The sequence below is a fragment of the Coturnix japonica genome, chromosome 9 (assembly GCF_001577835.2).
Source record: "Coturnix japonica isolate 7356 chromosome 9, Coturnix japonica 2.1, whole genome shotgun sequence".
NCBI lineage: Eukaryota > Metazoa > Chordata > Aves > Galliformes > Phasianidae > Coturnix > Coturnix japonica.
In genome coordinates this window covers 2,379,656-2,407,524 of record NC_029524.1, presented here as the reverse complement: position 1 = coordinate 2,407,524, position 27,869 = coordinate 2,379,656, and the positions used below count along the sequence as shown (strand labels likewise).

Sequence of the window (27,869 nt, the reverse complement as noted above, 5' to 3'; positions counted from 1 at the left end):
GCTTCATTATAATTAATCCATTAAGTTTTGTTATCCTTTCAGCCTTCGAGGCCAGAAAAATGTGATTTGTTTGCTAGTAATTCAGAGCATACAGAAGAGTAAGAGTAGAAATAAAACTTCAATTTCCAAGATCTATATCCTGGCAGCTTTTGTTCTCCCTCAGGCTTATAAAGGTATTTAGGAAAATTCCAATCTAAGCTTTAAGAACTGAGCAAGTTACATACTAACAAAGAGAGCAGCAGGTGAAAACATAGGCTAAAGGTAACAGTAGGCAATGCTGTCTCAAGCAACTTACTATCAGATTCACAACCTTAATTAGTAAGAATTGAGACAGTGCTGATGGTCACATTTAGGAAGCTACATAGCTGCATTTTAATTTTAAGGTATGTTTCTCAACTTTGAGGAAACAGCATGAGTTGTTTAAGAACAGACACATCGTCCTCCACGGTCCTCATAAAACTCATGCTACAAATTGAGATGTGGCTCTCTACTAAAATAGAGTTAGAATCCAACACTAAACAATACACACAGTTTTGTTTATGACCATGAAGCATTTCTACAGCACAAATGTCACCAGAAACAAAGCCTTCACTCTGCTATTGCTGTTTCGTTAACCTGGGAATTCTGCTTTCAAATTTAATCCATGGAGTTATTGCATATGCTACTTTGTATTTAAAAATATACATATATCAGTATAAAACAAGACAAAAGCAATAAAAGCAAATAGTTCAGTCTCACAAATCAGACATCCCCTCGCTTTGATTTCACTTACAGTTTAAAAGCTCTGGTTAAACAAGGATGGTGAACCTTGTATAGCAGTACAGCACAGGATACTGAGTAAAAGCTGATAAACAAGAACTGAAACAAAAATCAACTGATCATACATGACTATTAAATTCTTTGACAAAGTAATTTGTTACAGGATTTCGCTTGTGACTTAAATGTTTAATCTAGAGAAACATTCTTCCCTGTAAGAGGTACGCTGTGCCTCTTCAGCTTCAGGAAGTAGCATGATTAAGATCAAATAACTTTAAAAGTTCACCATAGTTCTCACCACTATTGCATAAAAAGGTGGTAAGAGAGTTATACATCATATAGTGTTATTTTGTTTCCTCTTCATCCTCTGCAGCATAGATGGCTTGATTCCTTCTCTTAATTTTAATGCCACTGTTCCCATTTTCACCACCACTAACTCGTTTTAAAGGTCTCTCATTCAAGCTCTTCTCTTCCACCTGCTTATTCACACCAGATTTCTCCAGTTCCTCATTAGTGGAGTCCATAGCATCATCAGATGATACTGCCATGGAATCTGGCATGATCCTGATGTCAGAAAAACTTGCAGAAAACTCAGGAGGATGATCGGGGGAAGGATCTACAGAACACGTGCTCAAATCTTCATCACCACCTTCATCATCCAGCATTATTTCATCTGGATTAATGGATGAAAGCCCAGAGTTATCAGTATTATATTCACTAGGTTCCTCTGCTGACCCACTACTGTCCATTTCCTCTTCTTCCTCTTCATATTCTCCACGTACTGAGCCCTCTTCTTTAACCTGCTGGATTCTGTTATTGATGTCAGTGAGGCCAAACTGGGCACAGAACTCAGTGGTCTGTGGATTGATGGTATGAACTGGTTCCATGTTTTTTTGGGGCTTGCTGGGATCATAACAAGCAGCTGTCAATGTGAAGTTACAAGGAATTTTGAGGTTATGATTCAGCTCTTCTAACACCTCCTTGATGGCCTCTTCCGTTACGCTGTAATCCCACCTAAATAAGTACATCAAGTTAAAAAGAGCACAGATAATCAAAAGCTATTTTCCACTCCCACTGCAAAGAGAAACTTGTAAACGTGGGTAACAAATTCACCGTACACAGACAGTTTCTCAAACTTTTTTTCCTGGAAGGCATATCACCTTAGGGCAATACTGACACTCTGCTCTCCACAGCTGGGTCTGTGTATCATGCCAGCTGTGACCCAGTGAGCATTCATCCTCCCCCCCCAATAATGCAGCCTGATTTTCAGTAGCACAGTAACTGACAAAGTAATCAGCCACCATGTATTTTTGGATCTGCAAATGGTGCTAAGTTTGCAAACAAAATTAACTACCTGTGTAGAGTAGTAAGGAAGCTGTAAGCTCTAAGAGCACAGCTTGTCATCATCTCCTTTGTTTGCCAAGGCATTTATCAAATCCTAAAGACATTAGAGACTGCGGAACAGAGAAACACAGTAATAAAATACATATAATTCCAGCCTCCCTAAGTCACGCTTCACTTTCTACTTTGCAAGCTACTTACTTTGCATGGAGGCCATTATTTTCAGGCATATTCCATGAGCTCTGAGTCACACTAATCAGACTGTTGGTAGCCTTGAGGACTGCAATCCATTCAGCATCATACTCCAGTGAGTCACCTGCAGTAGGATCATGCTCGATGTCTATTATCTGTTCAAAAGAAACAAACAAACAAAGCAAGAGATTAGATATTTCTCTCAATACCAGAAACCGATTAAAGTTTGAAGCGTGACTTTCATGGCACAGAGTTTTAATCAAGTTTGAAGTACACTGAGCTAGTAGTTTCAATCAATCAAGCCCTCTCAAGTCAGCCATACCTCAGAATTCATTGCCATAAGGGGGAAAGAAAGGACAACCAATCATTATAAGAGGCACTTCCACAGCATTTCTCTCTTTTTTTTTTTCTTTACCTTGCAGCAATTAAAAATCATCTCTCTCTTCTCACTCACTGCTGCCAGCTACTGGACAGTTAGATAATTTAGAATGCATGAATTTAGAAGGCATTAATTTAGATTGTGCCTTCTTAGAATAGACATGGGCAGAATTGTCAGCAATGGTTACTTTGCTACGTATATTCTTAGCACAGCGATGAGGTTAACATCAATGATTTTTAAAAACAGACAGCACATTGAAGCCCAAATCACTTCGTCTTCAGTGACATCAACCCAAATCAAACAATTCAGATGAGCCAAACCGCAGCAGACAGCTCTGATTTTAAATAACATATGAAGCAGTTCAATTTCTTAATGTAGTTCAGAACAGCTAAGCACAAGTGGATGACCGACTGTGGAAGTAGTCTTACTACTGTAGATCGGTTTCACTACGGGATTTTAAGAATTCAAAGAGGATCAAGTCATAAATCCAGATATGAAGGAAGTCACTACCTGACCCAAACTAGTTCAAGAAAGCAGCAGAAGAGCTCAAGACAGGATTTCATTTTAAGTCCAACCTTTATCAGAAATGCACAACAGGAGATTCAATACAGATTAAAGTAGAGCTACTGATCTATTAAGAAAAGAGATTGTTCTAAACTGGAAGGAAATGGTAGGTGAAAGCAAACATCTTACCCACAAGACAGGACACCAGATCTACTTGGAAGAACAATATTTGCAAAGACAATTCTGCCCATACACCATTCCTAGTTTCTTGTCAGTTCCTCCACTTATCAGAACTGTTCTTCAGCTTATACCTGAGCACAGCACTCAGCAGTCGAGACAAATTCTTAAATTACTTAGAGGGAAAGCTCATGGCATACAGTCATCACCTGCAAGAAGTCTCTGTGAGGCAGACATTTATCCAGAGCCAAAAACTTGGTTGCTTTTGGTAGCTCTTCTTTGGACTTTGTCTAGGAAAAAGAGTTACCAGTCGTTAGCATTTATATGAGACTTGACTACTACAAACAAGTCATATACAGAAATCTAAAGGCACATTCTACACACAAAAACAGTTTCTGAAACAAAGAAGCAGCATAGGATTAAAAGAAAGAAATTTAAGGATAAAGAGAAGGACAGACATCAGCAAAGTTCTAACAAAAATTTGAACACTGATAGCAGCAAGCTAAAGAGCCACAGGCCTCCCTCAAACAAGGCAGCTGGACACGTCTAGCTTTGATGCCAAAAGAAAACCTTTAACACCTTTACAAACAGACTCAAGTCCAGAAGATCTGGAGTTTCATTTCCACAGCTAATGAATTGCAAATAAGAATAGCACATCATATCACTATCAACAACGACTCAAATAAAGAGAAGTTTCAGCCTGTGGGGATTGTTTGGGTTTTTTCCTGCTTTTTTTTTTTTTTCTTTTTTTCTTTTTTAAAATCCTGTCTATGCAAGCAGACAGCTTCATTGGGCAAGACTGAAAGGTACCCTCCCACCTCAGCTTCACCACTACCTTCTCATTTGCTTCTCTACCTTTATTTTGAAGTTTTATCCTTCCCCAATAAAATGGGGGAAAAGGGCACTTCTGCAAAGTTCAAAATCGGAAATGTAAAGTGCAGTAACCTGAGTTATTTCGTGCTGCCCCTGAAGAAGATGAAGTGGCAAACACCTCTAATTTATTACATCTCTCATTTACATAAGCTAGTAATTTCAGGACCATTTAATGCTTTGGGACTCAAGCTGAACATTAACTACTAGGCAAACACACGTCAAGAAGATGCATTTCTGGACATGACTACCTGCATTAGAACTCTGACACGCCCAGATTACACAGACACTCTTGGTTTTATTCTTTACCTCGTGTTGCATGAAAGCTGCAAACTTAACATGGAGGTGTGCTGAAAACCAATAATTAGGTTTCAGATGCTGCAGAAGCTCAGAAGCAGCAGGGCTTCCTAATGTGTTGCTCTCCACTTCTTGGCGGAAGAAGGACTTCATTTTAAGCAGCTGTTTCTTGTTTCCATAGTGATATATGCTCCGTGGCCAATCATGTGACATAAATATGTCCATTGGATGTTTTAGCTATCAAGCAAAAAATACATATAGTGTAAATAAAACACTAACAAGAAAAACTTTAAAATTAAACATAACAAGACACTGTGTAATAGCAAGTGCTCTCCTTCAGATTGGATACCGTTAGCTGTGAGCACCTGGCTCCCTTTTCAAAGGGATGAAATATAACAGCGAGCACAACTTGTAGGTACCTTTGAGGCTGTCGGGGGTCTCTAGTCTCCATAGATCACCCTGCCTGCACCTTGGGGTCAGCTGTTGTGTTTTACATATACTACCTTGTAAGACAGATGGGATCGTTACAGTAAGCTTCAGGCACTTGGGAAAAGACTGAAAACAAGGTCTACAGAGTAATGACATACCACCAAAGTAGTCATCTTCCTCACTGATTTTTTTCATGCTTTGTTTAGAAGAGATAATGGCTAAGCATAATATTCCTCCTCAAAGGGAGCATCCCTTACAAGTCTAGTCAAGCGTCTTAGGTACATCTTGGTTCAACATTCAACGTATTTCCATCAGCTGTATCCATATCTTCTAAACACTTCAGCACCTAATGGCTACCTGAATAACCATTCACAAGATGCTCATAAATACATGTATTCACGCTGCATTCTTAGCCACAGATCAGCCCTTGTAACAAAGGGGGGAGTAAGATCAATAATAAAGCCAACCAGCCCTTGCATTTCTAGCTGTAGGAGAAAAAAAGAAAAGCCCTCAACAGCTGTGATTTGAGATCAGCTCATCCAGCTGGTTCAAGGTTGATTAATGAACATTGTATCAACCAGCTCAAACATTAGACAAAGTAGCACACATCTTCCTAGAGCTAACAAAGCTCAATGGCTGCAGTATAGCCGGACTTGTTCCCTTCTGAGCTTCAGCCCATTTAACAAAGTATCTCCCTCTCCTGCCTGACTCACATCAAATTTGCACAGCCACACAACCTGGTAGAGGAGGACAACAGGAATAGCAGTGGGGTCACAAGCAGAATAAAATGACCTGTTAACATTGTCAGAGATTTGTTTCTATGAATTACTATCTAGCAGCATGCTGTTCAAAACAGCTGTAACATCTCACTTTTCAATTAACAAATAACGTTTACCATTGGTTTGTTTGTTGCTTTTAGAAAACAGACCACAAAAACCACCATAGACTTTGCACCGACCTGCTTAAGTTTGAAGACCTCAATGTTCCTGACATGGTAAGCACTTCGGATTGTTTGCTGGTTGTATGGTGGACACTCAAAGTGGCCTGGAACGTTGAGAAAAGAACAGTTGTCCAACAGAGATTTTGTACCTCTCATGTAAGGTAGGACAGCACTCTGCATTACTTCCCATACCCCTTACTCACAGTCACACTGCACCACCACATGCCATACCTATAACAGAGCTATTTGCTGCACAGCCTCACAACATACACGTCCACCTGAGCTAGTTAATACCACAGAATCATAGAGGTTGGAAGTGACCTCTAAGATCAAGCCCAACCATTGACCCGTCTCCACTGCACCATGTGTCTCAGTGCCATATCTCCATGTCTCTTGACCACCTGCAGGGATGGTGGTGCCCTGGAACACTGCTGCCCTGGGCACTGTGTTCCATCAGGTCTACACCTGCATGCGCACCAACACAGCCACAGAATGTACAGTAGTCGGAAAGCAGAAAAAGACATCAGAGAACAAACTGCAAAATGACTTTTTCAGAAGCATTATCACCTCAAGTCTCATCTCTCACAAGCAATATCTAGATAAAGAAATCATGTACTCAATAACAACAAATCTAGTTAAAACCGATGGGTATTAGAATTAAGCATTCAAAAAAACTACTCCGTTCTTGGCAGCTTGTAGGCCACCTCCAGAACTCCTCCAGAGCAGCGTGCCAGGAAGGGAGCATCCATTCTGCCTCATGTTTAGCAGTGAGACAGACTGAGCTGCCCACCTGCTGAGCCCCGTTGTCATTTGTGAGCATCTCTGGCCCCAAGCTCTGGAACACACACACACATAAAGCTGAGGGGAACAGAATTCCCCCCGGTCTGGCCTTCGCTCCTGCCGTACCTTTCCGGTAGTCGTGAGACTTGAAGATGCCCGAGATGCCGCCGATCCTCACGCCGCGGAACCGCACCACGCCCGCGTAACCTGCGGGGAGGAACGGAGCGTCACGGCCGGGAACGGGGACGGCGTCGGGGGAACTAGAAGGGAGGGGAGCAGCACGTACCGAGGTAGTAGATGTTGGGCGCCACCCATCCGCCGTAGGGCAGCTCCTGCAGGTGGTTGGAGGCCTCGTGGTTCCCGCCGATGAACACCGTCAGCACCGGGGCCTTCTTCTCGCCGGAGTAATACCTGCGGGGGACACGGCACGCTGCGGCGGGGCGGCGGGGCCGGGCGGGCCGAGCCGGCGGCACTCACCGGTAGAACGTCTGCATGTGGCGGTACTTGGCGGGCACGGCCATGCAGCGCAGATCCGCCTCGTTGCGCACGGCCTGGAAGTCCCCGCAGCACAGCAGCAGGTCGGGCCGCACGTTGTGCCGCCGCTGCAGCAGCTCCAGCGTCTCGTACATCTTGTCCAACGCGCCATGGCAGCACCCCGCCACCGCCACCTTCATCCCGACGCCGGGACACCGCGCACGCGTCGCGCTGCGCTTCTGCGTCACCGCCCGGCGGAGCCTGCGCGATGCGCGGGGAGCAGTACGGGGGGCGGAGCTGTGCCTGCAACGGGCGGCCGGCTCAGCACGGTACGGCGGGCGGCTCAGCACGGTACGGCGGGCGGCTCAGCACGGTACGGCGGGCGGCTCAGCACGGTACGGCGGGCGGCTCAGCCGGCTGCTCGTAACTCCGCTCCGAGCAGGGCCAGGGGCACTTGGAGCCTTCGTTAGTGCGAGGAGATCAGCCGGCTGCCTCGCTTTCCAGGCGTGGTTTTGCAGAGCAGAGGTTGACTCATCGTGTGGTATTTCTGCGTCACGTCACAGCACCGCTCCTTACTTTTTCCACTTTTTTTTTGCTTTAACAGCCCTGAGGGATGGCACAAAATTGCAGGGACACGGTTTGGCGTTAACTCGCTGCTGCTCACACTGTAATCATGAAACCGAGTCGACGTTCCTGCTCCCCTGAAGTAGCGAATATTACACAGCGGCCTCTCTTTGGTTACTAAGAAAACAAGAGTGTTCTCTAATGGATTCCACAGTTTCACAGCACTGTGTCACTATGTGCCATTCCCCTCCCAGCTCAGTCCCCATTCAGTCCCCTTGCTGCCTCTGCAGCTCCTGGGTTTGTTGTCTCTGGCTCATTTCTCATCCCTACGTGCCACTTATCGCCAGTAAATTGGTGCTGAGCTGAGTCTGTATGTTCTTGTGCTGTGGTGTTTTTGTATTTGTACACCATTAACTTGCCAAACTGAACTGTGGGTGTTGAGCTGCTCTGGAGTTTCCACAGCAGCAGGAGCACAAAGGGAGGCAGCCACAGGGTGAGCAGTGGTGAGTTAATGCTCAGCCCCTTATTGTAATATTCCATCCTCCAGGACTTCAAAAGCTGTGTGACTGAAGTGCAGCTCTCCCCCACCACATGATTAGACCCCTCAGATCCTTAAGTCCAACCCCAGCCCACCCCACTGTCCACTGCCCACATCCCTCAGTGCCACATCTCCACACTGAACACCTCCAGGGATGGTGACTGCCCCATCTCCCTGTGCAGCCGTGCAGCCTCACTGCTCGGTCTGAGATGAAATTCTTCCTAATATCCAACCCGATGTGCCCTTTCAGCTGTTTCCTGCCTGCACTGATAGCAGTGTTGGGTTTTCTTCTTGATCAGGCAGCAGCAACGTAGAGCCACGGGTGTACTGGGTTGAGAAAGAACAGGAGGCTGAGGGGACACAGGGCTGCACCCCTCACATCTGAGAACGCTGAGGGGAAACTCCTGGAGAACTCCCTGTCAAGACCTCGATAGCACTTCTGAAGATACAAAACCACATTGAGAAAGCTCTGAAGAGAGCAGCAAAGTGAGCATCTGCCACTGACTGCTGGGGAGGGATGGTGGGACTGGAAGCGAAGTGGTGGGAAGGTGGCAGGGTGTGAAGCTGCCAGAGGTGCTCCACTGAGAGGTGCGTGGGTACGTGTGTGGGATAGAAGGCTGGGACTGCTGCTACACAGCGACAGCTCAGAGCCCATCCGAGGAGATAGAAAGAAGCCATGAGATCGGCCTGAGCGCCCCCAGGGCTGTTGTGGTGCCTTCGGTCACCCCCCGCCCGCACAGCGCTGTGTGTGGCGCGGTTCGGCCGCGCTTTCGCTCTCCTCCCTCTTCACTTGCGCCCTCAGCCATCGCTCCGTTCTGTGCCGACGGACTCGAGGCACAGCGGGATGAAACCGACACCCGGAGCGACCACCGGGAACAACAGCGGGATGAAACCGACACCCGGAGCGACCACCGGGAACAACAGCGGGATGAAACCGACACCCGGAGCGACCACCGGGAACAACAGCGGCCGGCGGGGAATCGGCGTGTGTGAGGGGCGAGCGTGAGGGGCGCGGGGCAGAGCGCCGGGCTCGGCTGAGGAGGGGCGGAGGGCGGGAAGCGAAGGGGCGGCGCGTGCAGGGGCGGGGGGTGCGCTGGGGGCCGTTCTCCTCTCCCCTCAGCGCGGGCAGCGCCATTCCGCCGCCGCCGCCTCCCCCTCCTCACCGCCCGGCCTCGACCTGCGGGGCCGCCCGCCCGCCCGCCCGCCCGCCGCGCCTCCGGGGCGGGGCCCCCCGCTGCGCGGAAGGGGCCGGCCGGGCCGGGCAGCAGAGCGCGCCCCGCGGCGGGAGCGGCGGTGCCGGCATGGGACGGGGCGCTGCCTTGGCGGGTAGGTGCGGGGCGTGCGGGGCCGGGCCGGGCCTCCCGCCCTCAGCCGGGCCGGCAGTCGCTCCTCTCGGGGCCCGGCATGGGGGGCAGGTGCCGGGCGGGCCGTGGGGCGCGATGTCTGTGGTGAAACGATCCGCTGCCGGGCGGGGTGTCCCGGAGCTGCCGGAGCCGTGCGGGGGCGGCCGGGCCGGGAGGAGCGGGGAGCGGCGGAGTTCGCAGGTAGCGCGTCCTGAGCGGGGAGGAAACGCTTCTCACCTCGCGCCGCTGTGAGAAACATTGCACGTCGGCTCGGGGAGTTGGGGTGAAGCGCTGCGAAGCAGAACCCCGCTGAGCCCCGCGATCCGGCGGTAATGAAAAGAAGGCTTTTCCTATTGGATTGTTATATTTTTTTCTGGAGTGTTTTCTATGAAACCAGAGAAAATAATTTCTGAGCAAGAAAGGGAGCGGCTTTGGCTGCAAGACTCGCTGGTTCCCTGGCAGACAAACCCGAGATTAAGCTGGGCATAAACTTGTAAAGTCGTGATTGAATAATGGAATAATTTACTGAAGGACGTGTTCCTACCGGAGCGAGTCTCTGAAGGTCATCACACACTGTGCTGGTCCCACGTTATGTAAATATTGTGAAGTCCAGGGCTGGTTTTATTACCTCTGTTCTTCATGCTAAAGAAGGAAGCACGGGGAGATGTGCTGTCTGCGCCCGCTGTCCCTGTAAAGGCAGCTGGTGTCCAGGGGAGCTCATGGCAGAGCAGCCGAGGGTCCCCATGCAGTTTGCTATGAGTGCTGCTTGCAAGCCCAGGGGTTTCATTGGTGAGTGTATAATTCAACTGATGTCTGCTTCAAGAAATAAACTTTACAGGCATCTACTTAAAATAGCCTTCTCCTCGTGATTAGTTTTTGTGAATCTTTTGGCTCTGGTAGGTCTGCCCTCACCAGTTATGGTAGAGGGAGGTTATTCTCATGAAAACTGGGAGGAGATTGACAGCACTGTTAGGCTATTCTTGGTTTTGTAGAATAATTTATATAATGCCTGTTGGATTCTGAGAAGTTGAAGCAACAATTGCCTGTGTACAAAGTAACAGAGAAGAGTTGAAGTTCCCTGATGGCATGTGGCCAGTTTCCATTACCTAGACCTTTGCAATTACTGTCATGTGTTATCTTGCTCTCATACTTTGCACAGAGGTGCAGTGTTAAAGGTAGCTGCGGTCCGAGTGCCTCAAGTTAAAGTCAACAGATACGTGAGTACTGAGAGCTGCCCTGGCAACGCGTGTTCCATCCTCTTTGCAGCCTGCAGTGCAGGTTGTGAGCGCGGTGACGTGGGCTATTCAGATTGCTGTAGCAGGGCCCAGTGGTCTTTCACGTTCACTATCAGTAGCCACAGAGGTGTAGATATGATGCTGCGTGGTGCAGGTTGTTTTTTCCATGTTTTTCCTCTACGAACCTTTTTCTATCCTTCCTGCAAACCTCCTCACCCGCTCCCTTGAATTACACAGATGTGACTTCAGTCACTCTGAACTTGGAATATCTTGGTAAAGTTACAGACATTCCCTACAGCTGTAATTCACTGCCTTTTGTAAGTGCTTCCCAACACCATCCTAAATGACTGCATGCTATTTTCTCCCTATAGAACTAGGTTTTCAGCTGTTACACAGAACTGCACCTTTTTGAAGACTAAATGAGAGGTTGGGACTTGCTTTCCAATTCTGGATGAAACTGGACAGTGAATTGAAACTGTGCTATGAAGGAGTCTTTTTTTATTCATCATTGAGGCACGTAAGAGCTGTCTCACAGAACTTGGTTCATATGTGTTACAGGATGAGCTGCTTCTACCAAGTCCACTGTTACATTCTTCCTTGTGCTCAGGTCTCTGGATATATTTGTGGCTATAACAGTGTGGGCAGGTGCAGTGGAGTAGTTTATTGTGTTTTGGTGTATGAAATGTTCTGTAGCATCCCGTGCCTTGAAAAATCTGCCCTTTGGCTGTTCTAGGGAGGCAATACAGGCTGGTGTGCTCTTCTTTGCCATGGTTCTTGCTGGGTAAAATGGAGATTAAAGTCATGAATTCATGAGAAGTTGGAGAAATAAGTTAAATAAATGTATGACTATTGTGTTGATAGAGAAATTAATCATCCTGATTGTAGAACGCTGCATGAATAGCGGATACTGAGCAATAGATGAGGTCATAGATGTAAGAAAGCTAATTAAAAATGATTATTCCTTTTAATAGATATTCATATTCATGAATGTGAACACTGATTGCTGTTCACTGAAGTTAGAATGAGGTTCTTTGCACTTCTTAGCATTCATCTTTCTTCTGTGTATCATTTTAATCGGCTTCTTTTTAAATACGCATAGATAAATGGGTAGAACTTGTATCCTTACTAACCCAGGTTACTTTACAAAAGAAACAAGGGAAACGACTGCCTCTGTCCTGCAGGGATGCCAGCTTACAACACTCCTTGTTTTCCTCGGTGGAGGGAAAGGGATAGAAAAGTGAAGCTTCCTTCATTTCCTTCTTGCTTTGATCATGCTGATCTGCGCCTCTGGTGTGGCTTATCCGAGTCAGAAGCAGTAAAAGCTGTAGCGGTGCCAGACTTCTTGAATGCTGGGACGGGCTGTACCTTTTGGCCTAATTTGTTACATTTCAACAGCTGCTGGCTTGGGAACATGAGTGGAGGCTGGCAGGAATGGGCTTGTGGAAGGTATGACTGGTGCAAATGGCTGCGTACTCTTTGCTCCTGTGATTATGCCTCAGAGGAGAGGATGGGCACAGCGCTGAACTGGAGCGTTGCTCCCAGCTTGACGTTTTCACTCGTCTCATTGCTGACCTGTTGAAGGTGTGCAGTGCTGGGTCGGGGGCTGGGATTACCCTGGAGAAATGGATTCTCATCACAGGCAAAGAGCTTTACTGGGTCTCTGGGAGACCTGGGGAAATGAGCAGTGTGCTGGTGGTACAGATGAGACGTGAAGTCAGGGAAGGCAGCAATGAGATGCGTGTAAGCTCGGAATACATGGGTAATGAAGGAAAATATTGTTAATTTATTGAATTAAAAATCAGTGTTGGCTGGCAGGTAATAACTGGCAGGTGGATGGGCTGCTATGGGAGAAACATGTCAGTTTTCAGGATGGTTGTGTGAAGCCTGTAAATGCTGACACCATTAGCAGGGACTGAGGGAACGCCATCTTGGACACTGCTCTGCCTTTGTTTTCTTAACACTTCAATAAAATCACTTTAATTTGTGAAAATTCATTGGATATTGTTGATTCTAATTTAACTGTTTCCAGGGAAAATAAATACATCCTGCTAATAAGAAGTTATTTTTTCCTTATAAGGATATAAGCAGCCAACAGACACATTACTTAATCAAGCTGGCTTTCTGACCCCTGCCCCAAGCCTTGTTAATTATGTGCTTTTGAATGTTTTCCACTTCCAGTGTCTTCTGGTTGGTCACCTTATTTTCTATCAGCAGAACAAAGCTAAGTGGGGCTTATTCTTCCTATAGGATTTTTTTACCTGTGGCTTGCTAAGTTCTGTCATGTCTGTTAATATATTGGGGCATGCTGAATAACCTGAGATTAACTGATAGCTCTAAGCAGACAGAGGAACCATAATTAGTTGGCAAATTATTTAAATTTCTTGGGTTGTTATGCAAAAAAAATTGCCTGAGCTTTTAGACTCCTACTGTCTCATCTGTAGAACTGGAAAGCAGTCTCGTGGGACGCATTCCTGCCTGGTCAGTTTGGGTTCCAAATCTCTGCAAAAAGGAAGCTGGAGGAAGGTATTGCTGAAAGACTGAGAAGGGTAAAGCTTTCCTTGGTGATTATAGCTGTCCCACTCATCTAGTAACAAAAAGCTCATCAAGGCTCCTACATTGGTTCTTAGCAATCATTTTGGTATAGCTGCCTTATAGAGATGCTGCATGCTGATGTTTGTGAAGAGTAGAGCAGCTCTAGAGCCTTAGATAACACTGTGACTTAACCTGAGGGGATCGCTGTGAGTAACACTGTGCTCACTGACTGCAAATCACTATCTCAGAACAATAGTTCAGGGACTAGTGCCAAGTTTGTTTTAAAAGAGCAGTGTAGGCTGTTGTTACTGATGCCAGCCCTAATCTTTTTGAGCCTTGGGTTTGTTTTATGCTACTGCAAACAGGGGCATGCTGTATTTCAGTGAGCATTTGGTGTTATTTAAGTGTAAAGCTATTGAAATAGATTTCCAGGTGTGAAAACTGACTTCTCCCAATTGTATTGACTGTAAAGCAATATTTATCATCCTGTCACAAATGGTGATTCTCAAGGTCACGTCTGCTTGGAGGTGTGCCTCGGTTCGTCCTTCCATTGCTGTGACCTTTGTGGTTCATGGCAAGAATGCAGAAGTCTCACTTCAGGTGGAGAAATTAAGGGTTGGAAGCTAATGAGCAAAAAAGCGTGAAAGACAAGCAAGTATTGTGCTGTTTCTGGGTTATTGGAGAGTCTCACAAAGTTTTATTAACTCTTCTTAAAGGAAAAATGCTGCCATGCGGTAGGAGGGTAAGTTTTTCATTAACCAATACCTGGTTAAAGTGTAGGAAGAAATGGCAGATTTTCTAGTGAAGAGTAATCACAGGCACAACCCTGCTGAGATCTGTCCTCAGGCTTGTGTTGCTCAACAGTTGCAAATGATCTGGAACAGCGGCTGAATAATGAAGTGGCAATATATGCTAAGAATTGCAAAACGAGAGTAGTACAAACAAAATATGGTTGAGTTGCAGAAGGTTCTTGTGCTATTTGGTGGTATTAAAAGAAATATTAAAACAGAACCCCTGGATTGCCCAGAACCCTTCTGTGTCTGTGATGTACTTTGACGGGAGCTGTGCAGGTTTGCTGTGCACGTGTGCTTGTTTGTAGCCTGGTTCCTGGAGCACTGCTCAGTCACATCTACTTCTTGTACTGGAAGAGGTGAGCAGTCAGACCCTATTCATCTTTTCTGTGCCATTCATGATTTTCTGGACTATCGTATTCTTCCCAAGTCTTCTCATTCATCCTGAAATGTTTTATCATGCCTGGTCTCATCACTTAAAAGCTTTTCAAACCCTTTGGATTACTCTTGTTGCCCATCTCTTTCTCCTGAGGCTGTGCGAGCATCTCCATCTTGTTTAGAACTGTCCATCGTAGGTCCCGACAAAGGACAAATAGTGTCATTTCCTTTTGAAAGAGGAAGGAGGAGAGAAGATATGAATTAACTCACGTGTTTGAGAGAGCTGCAGATTGAGAATGTCTGAGCTGAGAAATACTCTGAGATTTCTGGGAGGTGAAAGCACTGTGTCGTGATGGTGTTTTTGAAAGGCACTTTAGAAATTCATTTCTGAACACATTTTTAGTCCATTCTGGATCTTGTGTGCAGTTTGGCTTCCTGCATCATAAAAATACACTCTACTTTGACTTGAATGAGATGAATCCCACGTCATCCTTGTTTTCTTTGCAAGAATGCTGACAAAGTTCAGGAAAGGGCTGCAGCATTGGCTTGGAAGACGTCTGTGTTCCAAACCATCTGTAAATCCTGGCGAAAGCTAAGGGGTGGTTTGATCATAACGTGCCTGTATTTGCAGGTGAGAAAATATCTCTTCCTGAAAGATATTTCTAGATTATCTTAAGAAAACCTGATGCCTGTTTGCTGGTGTTAAATGTACTCAAATTGGAAATGACCTCTTCTCTGCAGTGGATGTATTGAAGAACTCAAAATAAATGCGATAAGGAATATGCTGTGGTTCAGAGAGGGTTAGGAGTAAAGGCAGGTCTTGTAGCCCTTGCAGTCTGTTGCGGTTTCTCAAACCTTGCACGTTTAAGTGGTGTCTGTGCCTCTGATCCTGTAATTTCACAGGTAAATTTTTTACTGTAGTTGGAATGTTCGCACGTGTGTCACATTCCTGTGGGTGCTGAGAACTGCAGAGTTAGCACGGTCTGGGGCAGTCTAAGCCCTGTGAACGACAACAAAAAAGTCCTCTTGGATTAATTAGACGTGCTATCTTTAAGGACATAGCAATATAAGCTGTAAGAAACAGGAAATAAAGAACAAAGGAGCCAACAAGTTAATTTCTTCCCCTCTCTCACCCCAGGCTTTTTCAGTATGAGAAGAAAAGGTAAATTTTCTTAGTTTTATTTGCAGCCTGCTTTGGAAGGTAACTTGTGATAGCCATTTGTCAATTGGATCCTTTGTGGTGGGGGTCAAAATAACATGTCAATGGTACATTGTAGCATTTCTGCTCAGTTCAGCAGATGAGCAGTTCCATCAACAGTGGAACATCCAAGGATTTTAATACCAGATTTTCTATTACTCTTCCACTGACTGCAGAATACTTTATAAAATCACTAGTCACCATATGAGCTGTGCTGACTGGCAGTGCTTGATGAGGCCATGGGATCTGAGGTTCTTTGGCTTTTGTGGAGTGTGGTTCTGTGTCAGCTCCTTCTGATGCTGCACAACAACTCTTAAACAATTGAGTTCAACACCTCTTCTATTCTGATCTCCATCCTCCCAGTCTGCATTTACACGTGTGTTTTGTAATCTCAGCTGACAATATTACGACTTGAGCCAGATAGGAAGAACCATAGTGATAAATCCCCAAGGTCCAGTGCCATTTTGTAATGGCTTGTGGAACTGTAGAACTTAGATGAGTAAGTGAATACTTTTTCCTGTTTACCAAAGTACCAAAGGCTGCCTGAAATTTGTGCTTTGCGAGAAAGCATCTCTTTATTTGCCAGCTTTTGTTTTCTATAATCAATATAATTTGTTGCCAAATCTTTTCTGTTCAGTAAAATCTGAACAAAATTCAAGAATTTCTAAATGAGAGGATGCAGTTCAGCTGCTTTTCGGCACATCCAGCTCCTCTAAGACGTACAACCTGGCACCTGATCATGAAGCATCTGAAACCACTTTGACTTGTTAGAAAGCAAAGCTGTTGATATTTCTTCTTCCTTTTTCTTTTCCTCTGTTACTTTTATAGAAGTAGCCAAGCTGGAGAGCTTACCCCACCATCTCTTCTGTTTGAAGTGAGCATGCTTACCAAATGGCACCTCTCCTGTGTACAGATGCAGAGAGGGCTAATTTCCTGTTAGGGTTACTGCTAATGTTGTTGCTAGTCCTGAAATGAAGGAAAAGCATTGCTTGCTGAGAAGCTTTCAAAGGCAGCAGAGGCCTGTTCCTTGCTTGTTAGACTCTGTTGCACATAAGCCAAGTTGCAGGCTGACAGACCCCTAGCTTACAGATTGTACTTGACTTGAGCATCATCTTTACATGAATAGAATTTCTTCTGTGTTGTAGAGTAACCTTTTATATTATTAGTATCTGCAATAATTTTTTCCTTTGGAAAGTGATTCATTTCTTCTTGCAGATAGGGAAGACATAAAGCATTATTCTGCAGGCACACAAGAAGCCCTATTCATTCATAGTTTATATTGTGAAACCAACCCTGTATCCTTAGGGCTGGAGTTGGTTTCATGGCAGCGGTCCTAATTACTGAATCTATCTCCAGCATATCTGAACTGGGGGCTGTTTAGAGGCACAACTGGAATTAAATGGGAGGCCGAAAAGATGGAAGTATGAATGTTTCTTAATGCACTCAGTCTTTCCATTGTTGCTGTTCATAAATAGTAGATTTGAGTCACCAGCCGAAAGTCTCAACAAAAGCCCATTCAGGCTCAGTTTGAGACTAGATTCCCGGATCTGGTAACAGGAAAACATCGTCTTAGATTTTGTCTTAACTGGGCTTGCATGCTGGGTCATGCTTGGTGGATGATTGTAAAATAAAGCTGTGAGCTGAGCGCACACTAATCCTGGTCAAGTAAAGCTGGTGGAGGAGTGAGAAATGCAGTTTGTGCCCTGTGTGTGTGTGTGTGTGTGTGTGTGTGTGTGTTTGTGGTGCCCAGGCAGTTACTGGTAGCTGGAGGCAAATGCTTCGGTGCCTTGAGATACCTCAGCGTGTTTCTGCAGACAGTGAAAATAAGGCAAGTGATAATCACTGAGGAGACATTAAACTGGTTGGGAAGGGGCTGTCAGGTTTTCAATATTCATTCTTTGTTTACTTCTTTCTCTGACACAACAGTACAAGGGCTGAAGACATCTGAGCATGAAGGAGGAGATCATCCTGTGACAGCCATGACGTGTTTGTGTCTTGATTGTGTTGACTCCTGGATGTGATGGTACCAGAGAAATACATCCTGGTTGGGAAGAGGTTAGAGAATGCAGCAGACATGGCTGAACAGCATCCTATCCTTCTTCTAAGGGCTGACTGCCTGCAGTATGGCTGATCAGCAGCTAAGGGCTCCGCTTTGGAAAATGGAGATGGTAGGAAGAGCTGCTGCAGATGTTGTTGAACGTATCTGGAAAAACGGAGTTGAACTGAAGAAGTGCCATTTTAGGCTGAGAATCTGTGAGGCTTCATTTGACAAACTCCTTGTGGAGTAATCTGAATGACATGAAAAGCTTTGTTGTCCAAAGGTAGCTTAAAGGATGGGAGGAACTTAATCCCAGCGGAAGGTGTACATGCATAAGGGGGTAACAATTCCTTTGAGCAATATAGGGTGTTAGTGAGGTTTAATGTGTTAGTTCTCTAACTGGGGAGATGCAGTTGTTTCCTCAGTTACGTATAACTCAGACAATCTTCTTTGGTGGAAAAGATTGTTCACTAGCAAAGTAGTAGGGAAGAGAGGACTGGAGCAATTGTGAAGCACAGTCTCCTTGCTGTGCCTCACAGAAGAGGGAGGAAGGAGCTCTGTGCAGGTCTCATGCTTTTCTGGACGCAATATTAACTTTTCCAATCTCCTGCTGGCCTCTATTTTCTGTAAACATCATGTAACTTTCAGGAGATGCTGGGGAGTTTGTTGATGGAGGCTCAGAAAAGAGCAAGCAGCAAACAGACTTTCTACCTCTGAGAGTGTCTGAAGGCTCTGGGAGTCTAGAGATCATTAGTGTTCTTGGAGTCATGGAAGCATGGGTTTTCCTGTCTGAACAAAGCCCGCTAAGTCCTATAAGATGAGCACACTGGTGAGCCAGTAGGACTTTTTTAAACTGTGGCTCTGATTCAGCGAAGCATTAAGCGCACCTGATTGTGGAGCCTGGGAGTCAGTGACTGGAGGGTGTGGAGTCTTATTACCTAGGCTTCTGCTGGATGGTATAAGGACCCCAGGGTTTAAAAACGGTTCTGTTTACGCCCTTTATCCCCTGACTCACTGCTGTGGCTGTGGCACACCCCATACCTCTGATCATCCCTTTGGAAGGCTCTCCTGTGCCTCTGGGGCTTTGGGGCAATGCCAGTGGGTGTAGAGAGGAGCAGTACAGGGCAGGCACAGAAGCGTGCTGTGAAGCTGGCCCTGGTACAACAGGCAGATTGGCCTGTGGTGCTTGATAGGCAGGTGGCAGCCTGTTACAGACACCAGTGTGGTAGTTGGAGCAGTTGCTACTTCATCTTGCATGCAATCATTGCAATGTTTTATATAATCCACGGAACAAATCAGGAAGGTTTCTGTGAGCAATTCTACTTAATTGTAATCAGCAGTTTAGAGGCACAACTGGACAGTGTAATGTGTTTACGAATCCCATCAAATAATCTTAAAATCTGTTATTTTCAACTTCAAATGAAGGATTTACAATATATAAAATGTCAGTGTTCAGCAGGTGTTGGGTTTTTTTGTACAGCCTTAACCATTATGATAGGAAATGCAGCCAGAAATGCTTACCCTGTGTGTAAAATTCTCAATTCCAGTTTTCATAGACTTCTATACAAATGTTATTTTCTACTCTTGCTGTCTACAACAACAGACTTATTAATAAGTATGTTATGCTATTTATGGGTTATAGGAGAATAAAAAAAAAACAAAACAGTTCTTTTGCCTTAAAATATTTGCCATAGTCCCAGAGACCTTTGTGAAAGGCTAATGGAAGCAGCCTTTATGAAAGGCCACGCATTTTTAGAGGCGTTCATCAGCTTTGCTTCAGGCTGTTTGCAGTTCTTTATAATCCAGAGAGTTTGGAAATCCTGAAAGTGTTTTTCTCAACTGCTCTTTTCCTTGTGTTAGAAGGTCTTGGAAAATGAAAGCCAGAAATTTGCAACATGATCAAAATGTTGTGTGCTATTAGAATTAAAGGTGATGTTTTGTTCAGAATGGGAAGGAGGGGGAGGGAGGTGGGGGGGGAAAGCAGGTCTGGAAAAAAAAAAATCAATGAGTGGTTAAAATAGAGCTGTTAAAATGGCAACACACGGACGGGCCGTGTATAAATATAGGCTGGCTCCTTAGCAGTGTTCTTATATGGTAGATCTGAGTGAAGGAAAAATATCAGCCTGCTCTCACTCTGTACGAGCCTGAGTGCTGGTTGGTGAGGTCTGATGCCATTTGTTTGATGTCAGACAAGGCTGTGTGTTACATGTCAGTTGTAATGACTCCTGTTTCTCTTTCTCTTGCAGGGACCTTCCTTAACAATGTGAGAAGTGGATCACACAAGCACACTGTGGATTTCTTGTCTGTACATACCACTTGATTGTCTGTCTTCTTCTCATCAACCCTTAAGAGAGAGAAAGATCAAACAAAAATTGTTGTCTCGTTGGCTCTGTCCCAGAGCCACCTGAATTTTATGAGTCCTCTTGGAGAAACTACCTGGACTGTTAGAAATGAAGCAGCTCAGGCTGCATCTCTGATCAGCAGAACTCTCTGTGTGGAGTACAGAAATCAAGTTGTCTTAAATCAAACCATATTCAAGTTGCACTGATTGTTGTAACTCTACTGCTGATACCACTCCAGGCTTCGCTAAGACTTTCCAAGACAGTAGTTTCTCATGTAACTTGAATGTTTTCAACTGGTGTTTGAATATTTCTATTCAATCTGTTGTGGCTGTGCAGAGTCAAAGGGGTTTACTTTTTCCTGCTAAATTAATGGTGAATTTTGAAGCCTCACTTCCAAGTAGGATCCGTGCTATGGCAGCAACCTACAGGCTTATGGTCACAACTGTGAACTGCTACAGCAGCGTGGTGATAGAACAGCACTTTCAGCACACAGTGCATTACTGCACAGGGTCTTGCCAAGTGTTTAAGCAAGGGGTTGCATGTATAGTTGCCCACCACAGCGTGTGTGCAGAACTCAGTGTCCAAGATGCCAACCTAGACAACAAAATTCCAGTTTCTGAAAATGGGCTTGCATTGCCTGGAAACGAGGACTATCAGCAAATACTCCTAAATAATCCAAGAATCAAAAAGGGCTCTTCAGTGCAAGCTTCCAGCAGTTTAAAAGACATTACTGGTGAGGCAATAAATCTTGCCAGTGGTAAAATAAAGGAATTCTCATTTGAGAAGCTCAAAAACTCTTCCAATCATGTGGCCTACAGAAAGGGGAGGAAGGTTCGATCAGAATCATTCAGCAGACGATCATTCGATTTTGACATGATTTATGGGCACTTCAGCAATGATGAGAACTCTCCTCCGTGTGGCTTTTCACAGAGTCCCTCACCTGTGGAGAAATGGCAGGAGAGCAATGATGCTCCAGAAGTCGGTATGAATCCCATGGTTCCCTTCTCACCTCATTCCTTCTCTGAAGAAAACTTCATCACCCAAATTCTGGAGAAGCACAAGCTGGATGGTTCTTCTGGTGGAGATATTAAAGTGTGCTTAGACATCTTGCTCAAGTGCTCAGAGGATCTCAAAAAGTGCACTGACATAATAAAGCACTGCATCAAAAAGAAATCAGCAGGCAGTGTTAGTGGAGGGAATAGCAGCGATCCTCTGGCTAGTTCAGAGATGATATACGTGAATCTGATGAGGAGATTTTCTTCATATCTGAAGAAGCTGCCCTTTGAGTTCAAGCCACCTGGGCACAAGGAGGCAGGTGATCTTGGAGAATTAGTGAACTGTTTTCATGGCTTGCAGCAAACTCCCTTTTCCCCAATATTTGGAGATGAGCAGCCACCAAGGTATGAAGATATTGTTCAGCTTCCATCCTCAAATGCAGCTCCTGTCAGACAACCAGGTGATCAGTGTGAGGTGACAAGCACCTCTCAGTCCATCCAAACAAGCACTGTGAGCTTTACCTCAAACTCCATTTGCAGCGTCTCACAGGAGAATGGTGTGAGAGCTGTGAAAGATGCTTGTGTTCTACCTCAGTTACCAGCCACAAGCCCTTCAGACTGCACATCTTCCACTGAGGTTCTCTATATTGAGGAAGAGTCAGATGGGGAAAGAGTGTTAGAGAAAACAAAGAAGGCAAAGGAGAAAGGGGACTGGGAGAGTTTAAAGCAGAGCTACCAGCTCTCTGGTTCTTCAGATGTGGCTGCTGATGTTAAAGCAGAACCTACCAGAGTAGGAGGTGAAATTTCCCACGCTTCTGAGAAAAGCGATCTCTTAAAACCTGTTTCAGACTCTGTATTGCGTGGTTCTCAAGCTGGTGTCTCCAAAGGAGAACAGACGTGCAGGATAGACAAGGATGAGATAGATAAACTGCTGCTGGATTTGGAGCACTTCTCACAGAAAATGGAGAGTACTTTTAGGGAGCCCCCTCCAAAGGAGAGCGAACCTGCCCGTTTGCAGGTGTTTGGCTGGCAGGGTAGGCCGGTACTACCCGCGGCTCTGGAACCCAAAAGTAAACCCGCTGACCCCACTTCCCCTTTGTCAAAAATCATGGAAACCAATGGTCATAAAATGGAAGAAGATGACAGAGCCCTTTTACTGCGGATCTTGGAAAGCATCGAGGACTTTGCCCAGGAACTGGTGGAATTCCAGACAGGCAAGGGAAGCTTGTCCAAGGAGAAAGAAGTGATGCAAATTCTTCAGGAAACATTATCAACTCCTTCACAGTCCCTCCTCGCAGGGCAAAAAAGCAATGCTGGGGCTGCCTCCAGAGACTCTGTTCCAGCTCTGATTCAGCAAGCACCAGAAGTAATTAAGGTAAGAGGACGAAGCCTTTGACTAGATAATAAAAGAAATGTGTTAAGAATGTTATGAGTGCTAAGCAATTCTTTCAGTGCTGCAATGTGGAATAATGTACTCAACCTGGCAGTAGTATTGATGCAAAGACAAAAAAGGAAACAAACAAACTGAGCAAACAGAATGGGCCTTGACATGCAGTTTCACCTTTCACCTTGTCCTTTTCCTGCTGGTGCTCTTGTTGGCTGAGTTTGCTTGTACTAAAATGGGTCCTATATAACAGAAGGGGTGAGGCAGTGTTTCAGCTCACTGCTTTATTCCTGGGAGCAGGCACTGGATTGGCTCTCACCAGTTCAGTGAGAACTGGGTGCTCCGCCTTGCCCTTTCCCATCTCAGTGTAACAGCTTTCTTTGTGCTGCTTATCAGTGGCTCCTAAAGAAAGATCCTCTGTGGTACAACAATGAAATCTAAGATGACTTATTTATTTATTTCCCTTCCTGTATCTTTAATACACGGAGTTGCTATGGACTCTGCACTGTGCATTTCTCAAACAAGAAGCAGGTTTTTCAGAAGGGTCTGGTTGGAAACCTGCTTAAGGGGGAAGTCAAAGCTGTCCATCCAGCCCTGTGTACTTCCATTTGAAAACAAGTGCCACGCTTCCAAAGCAATGCAGTAACAAGGTCCCACATGTACAGAAAATACAGAGGGCTTCACCTCCCAAAATCCACCTTCAATTTATGTACTTGAGAAGGCATCCAGATTATCAGTGAACTCTCTGCTCTTTCCAGCTGGAGCATGATTTACATGTCTTCAGAATGTTTGGGTTTTCTGTGAACACAGGTATTTGGTGCAGTTCTGAAAGGGGTGGGATGGAGAGAAGGATTTATCTCCCTATATGACACAATTGAGATTTTTTTTTTTCTTATTTTTAAGACTAGATGCTCTAAGTGTTTCTGATTTTTTTCCTCTGTGCATCTTTGCTTATGGAAAACGTGGTTATGGAAGCCATGTTAATGGCTAACCTTGGATATCTCCAGCAAACCAGAAGGGATTCTTCCTCAAAGAGTTGAACTAAGCAGCTTTAAATGCTCTGAAGTAATCTTTTAAGAACTATAGCTGCATTATGTATTTACAAGATTGTTTTTTAACCTGTGAACTTCAGACAAAAATTGATCAAGTGTGACGCTGCACCTGAGAACTTGGATACTCTTGTGCTGTCAAATTACTTTTATCAGTTGGTTCCCTACTGGTTTGTTTCCCTCGTTACCCCCATGGTTTGTGTGCTTGCTCCTAGCCTGCCTTTGCAGGCACATGACATGTACCGGTATTGCAGGAGCTCCTCTTGCTTACTGCAGCTTTGTGCGTGTGCCCAGCACCAAAACTCTCAGAAGAAAATTAATGTCTTTGGAAAGCAGAGAAGGCTTGGAGGGCCTGTGCTGCGCAGTGCAGCTGGTGCCCTTCAGAGTGGGTTAGCCCTTAGTGGAGTGGGCAGAAGTCACTTGATCTGCTGGGTAAAGCAGCCCTGGCTTGCTCTCAGGTTTGGTGGTGTTTATGGGAGTGTTTTGTGCTCATTGCCTCAGCTGTAGATGTAGCATCTAGGGAATATAGGGAATATGTGAGTCTCCTTGGTCAACTCTGAATCTGATTGGAGAATTTCTGTGAATTTCTGAAGTGTTTGTCGTATTTTCTTAGGGCTCATAAATTATTATCAAATAATTGTACAGCACTTATACATTTATACAAAAGAGAACAAACAAAACACCTACCAGATCTAATCTTGATGAAAATGTGGTGCAATTTTCATTTCTCATGTTTGTGGCAGTTCCAGTGTCCCTCGAGCTGTGTGGGAGGGAAGGTGAAGCCCCTTCACACCAGGCTGTCTGCTGGCTCAGACTGGCCTGTCTATGTTGAAATCTGTGCCAGCTTGCATCAGCAACAGATTTTTCCCTTTATTGTAAGAGCCAGTTATGTTCATCCACGCAGAACAATAGAATTACTTGCCTCCTCAATTTCAAAACCAAAATATTTATAAATTAGGAAATGAATACTCAAGGAGTCCATCAATTTTTCAGAGCACATAATGAGCACATCATGCTTCTTATAGGCAGTCCAGGAAGCTTTGCATGCTTCCAGCCTGTTTGACGTTTCCCAATCTGAGATCCAGTTTTCCGCTGCTTATCTCTGGACTATTTAGTTTAAAATTTCCTGTTCTGTGTGTCTGCCGTAAGCTGATCTTTCTTATAAGATGATTTTTGAAAGATGTGGTTCAGCAAAAATAATTCAGCTGTCTGACCAGCTGGAAGCTAAGAACAAAGCCCCAAATGGTTGCTAGTCTGCGGAAGCCCAGCACCAAACCAAATATCTGTATTTATTGCCTGTAGGCAGGAGAGCAGTAAGGAGCAGAGCTGGGCTGGGCTGACAGGTGTGAGGGAAAACCAGAAACAGGGAGTAGGGGAGAAGTAGGAAACGGGCTGTAGAAATTATCTGATCTACAGAGGTGATGACTGATAGGTTTTTCTGCGGGGGGAAGTTAAAAGTTCTGCCTTTTGTTTAAAATGTCTTCTGCAGAGTTCTTGGAAAAGTCAAGGGTAGGTGGTTTTTGACCTTAACCTCTCTGTGTCCTTGCTCTGCAACCTGTGCAGAACGGCTGATTTGATGAAGCGTTTAAATTTGGTTAATGAATGCTTGCAAAGTGCTTAGCACTCAAGTGAAGGTACCCAAGAAAGTCATTATGAACCTTACATGTGCATTCTGCCTTCAGAATCAAGTTTTGGCAGTGCAGGGCTCTGCTCCAAGTCCTGCTTATGCATTCTGTTTCAAAAGCTGCTGGGTGAAGTTTGTGAGTAGTCTTGAGAGCAGAAACCAGGACAGGAGTTTGATGCCAGAAGCAGCTGCCTCTTTACGTCTGCCTCCACCGAGCACCTCATATCAAAAGCTACTCATGGTGCATTTAGCAATAGAGAGTGGTCCTGCCTCCTGGTTCTCTTCCTCATTCCTCCACTTCCACATTGCATGGCTTTGAACTTCCTTTTTACTTATCCTGATGCTTATATGCAAACTTAATATTTTAGACTTGTTTTCTGATAAATCAGTAATTAGAAATCAGCTATGTTGAAGCCCAGTGGGTGGTACAGCTGCCTCTGGTCAGGGAAAACTGGGCTTTGAAGCAGAAAGCTTCAGGGCTTTGATGTTAAATAATCACATTTTCTCCAAATGCATTTGTAATATAATGGAATCAGATTTCCTCTACGTCTGTTATGAATTGTTTGGATCAGATGTTGCGATATCACTCAATTATCTGCACTCTTTTCAAACATCAATTATTCATGCTTTCTAATCCCAAACGGTAAGAAAGGACATTTTGATTGTTTGATAATAGTAATTGAAATAAAGGAAAATAGTAAAAGAATCTTAAAGTATCTTAGAATCAAAAATGACAAGAAAATTAGATGAAATTAAAGTATTTAAAGAACCGATATTAACCACTTAAGGAGATGTTCCTGGCAGGTGGGCTGATTTTATACTCATGGTAGATGCAGATTCTTCTTGCAGTGAGTTGGTTTGTCTTAGTACAGACATCTGAAGGTAGTTGGTGCAAAGCCTCGTTGTGATACGTGTTGAATTTTTCATCCTCTTTGACTCTAAAACCAATAAGAAGTTACACTGCTGCTGCTGCTGCAGAAGTTTAACCTGCATTTGGGGCTGGTGCCCTTCTCAGCTATACGGGATGCGCTGAGTTTTTTGCAGCCAAACTGCTGCAGCTCAATCCTGTGAATTTTTTGGAACCAAGCCTCCAGCTTTAGGCACAGGTGGGATTCTTTCCATGTTCTGTTGGCTAATGAAGGCACAATACAACATCTGTCACCTTCGTGCTTTAAATTGGGTCACTTAAAGCAGAGGAATTTCCAGATTGGCCTGCATTTTGTTCAGTTATAGGTACCTTGCTGATACACTTTCCTGCTGCAGACTGTGAAGCTGTTGATACACCCTCCTTTTGCTTCCACTTTCTCAGAATGCTGTATGTTTCTGTCTTTATTCATACCATCCTTTTGTGCTTTGAGGGTAAGAGGTACCATACTGGGAACCTGCTATTTTGCAGAAGTCTGGAGTTCAGATTCTTCAGGCTTCTGCTCTACTTCGCTTTTCTTTTTCCATCCTATCAGGGTGGTGGTGTAACTCTTTGGACGATGAACTGGTTGATTTGTGAATGGGAAATTAGAAGAAGTAGCGCGTGGTTGTTAGATTAACACGTCTTTTCTGTGCATACGTCTTTTAAAGCACAGTGTAGCTGGTCTGGATGCAGCTGTAGTGATAAGAGGTTCCTTGGGGCTGCATTTCCTCTGCGATGTGTAAGCAGGGTGAGAGTTCAATGGGAGATGAAGTAAGTACGCTTGCCACAGATGACTGGATGTAAATCTGCTGACATGCTGCTATATGAGATGTGCAGGGCTCCAAGTACAGTGAAGCCTCTTGTGCTCTTCGGGCATTGCCTTAATGTTTAGAAAAAAATTGTTAGAGCAAGAAAATAGTGTTCCAGTACTTGTGCATAGAGATGTGTGCGCTTTTTATTTAGCTGCAATTCCACTTCAAACTTTCCTGTCTTCCATTATCTTTTTTAGGACTCTTCTCATTCCTTTCCTTGTCTCACCCCTCTGTTAGGCTGCACTTTGATTTGCAAGGCACATGGCAAACTCATGACACTGTGATAACCTTGTGATTGTCTGGACCTGTGTCCGTGCATTATGCACCTGGACATCACCTGCAGCTGAAGAGTGCTCCCAGATGCACAACTTAGACATAGCTTCAGTGACCTAACAGGACCTCATTTATGCTCCATGTGCTCTACTCTTGTTCAAATATTCTTTCACAAAGAACTGAATCCCACAGCTTAGGCTTTCACCTTGTGCTGTTGAATGAAGAAAAACAGGAGGGAAAAACATCTTGGGATTTTTGCTATGCAGTTATGAAGACAGTTATGAGGCTATTTCGGAGGGGGAAAAAAAGAAAATAAAGGTCTATATTAAATAGCTTAGCTGAGTAAGGACAAACCTATGATGATGAGGGCTTCATTATGGACAGGTTGTTTCTGTGTTTATCTGTGGAGCAGCCACAGCTTTGTAAGTGATGCTGTTTTTGAATTATCCTTGGGCCTTCTGCAGGAGGTGCAGAACATCAGAGCCGCATGTGGTCCATTCAAAGCTTTCTGTTAGTGAGGCCCAGAGACACCTTTCCATTTCAGATACAGTGTTTTATTCACAGCAGCCTGGTTGGCTGGAAGTTAGATGATATCTCCATTATTTGCTCAGAAAGTAAACAGGCAAGTAGCGAGAACTTTTCAATTCAAATATGAGAAGCAGGTTATGGGACTGTGTGTTTGTTCATCGCGTGCAGGAAGAGCTGGATTTTTGTTCAGCCTTTGCTC

At 44.8% G+C, this 27,869-nt stretch overlaps 2 protein-coding genes and 1 long non-coding RNA gene across 8 annotated transcripts in view; 2 read left to right on the top strand and 1 right to left on the bottom strand.

The window, feature by feature from the left end:
- Positions 1–343: 343 nt before the first annotated feature.
- On the bottom strand, positions 344–7,375 carry DBR1 (debranching RNA lariats 1). The gene is made up of 8 exons (XM_015870994.2): positions 7,143–7,375; positions 6,952–7,076; positions 6,792–6,872; positions 5,904–5,989; positions 4,529–4,753; positions 3,559–3,639; positions 2,299–2,444; positions 344–1,770 (listed from the first exon to the last, which is right to left on the bottom strand). The coding sequence occupies exons 1-8, from the start codon at positions 7,337–7,339 to the stop codon at positions 1,101–1,103; spliced, it is 1,611 nt and encodes a 536-aa protein (XP_015726480.1). The 5' UTR covers positions 7,340–7,375; the 3' UTR covers positions 344–1,100.
- Positions 7,376–7,477: 102 nt separating this feature from the next.
- LOC116653868 lies at positions 7,478–8,076 on the top strand. The gene is made up of 2 exons (XR_004308460.1): positions 7,478–7,534; positions 7,744–8,076. It is a non-coding gene; the product is annotated as an uncharacterized LOC116653868 (long non-coding RNA).
- A 1,379-nt stretch (positions 8,077–9,455) lies between these two features.
- Positions 9,456–27,869, top strand: part of PPP2R3A (protein phosphatase 2 regulatory subunit B''alpha) — a 54,903-nt gene continuing 36,489 nt past the window's right edge. For all 6 annotated transcript variants that reach the window (XR_001557061.2, XR_001557060.2, XM_015870978.2 and 3 more), the window contains exons 1-2: positions 9,456–9,567; positions 20,003–22,468. Coding sequence is in view for 4 of the 6 variants with exons in the window: in XM_015870978.2 (XP_015726464.1) it covers positions 20,468–22,468 (2,001 nt within the window). In the remaining 2 variants the exon portion in view is untranslated. The remainder of the gene's footprint in view (positions 9,568–20,002; positions 22,469–27,869) is intronic.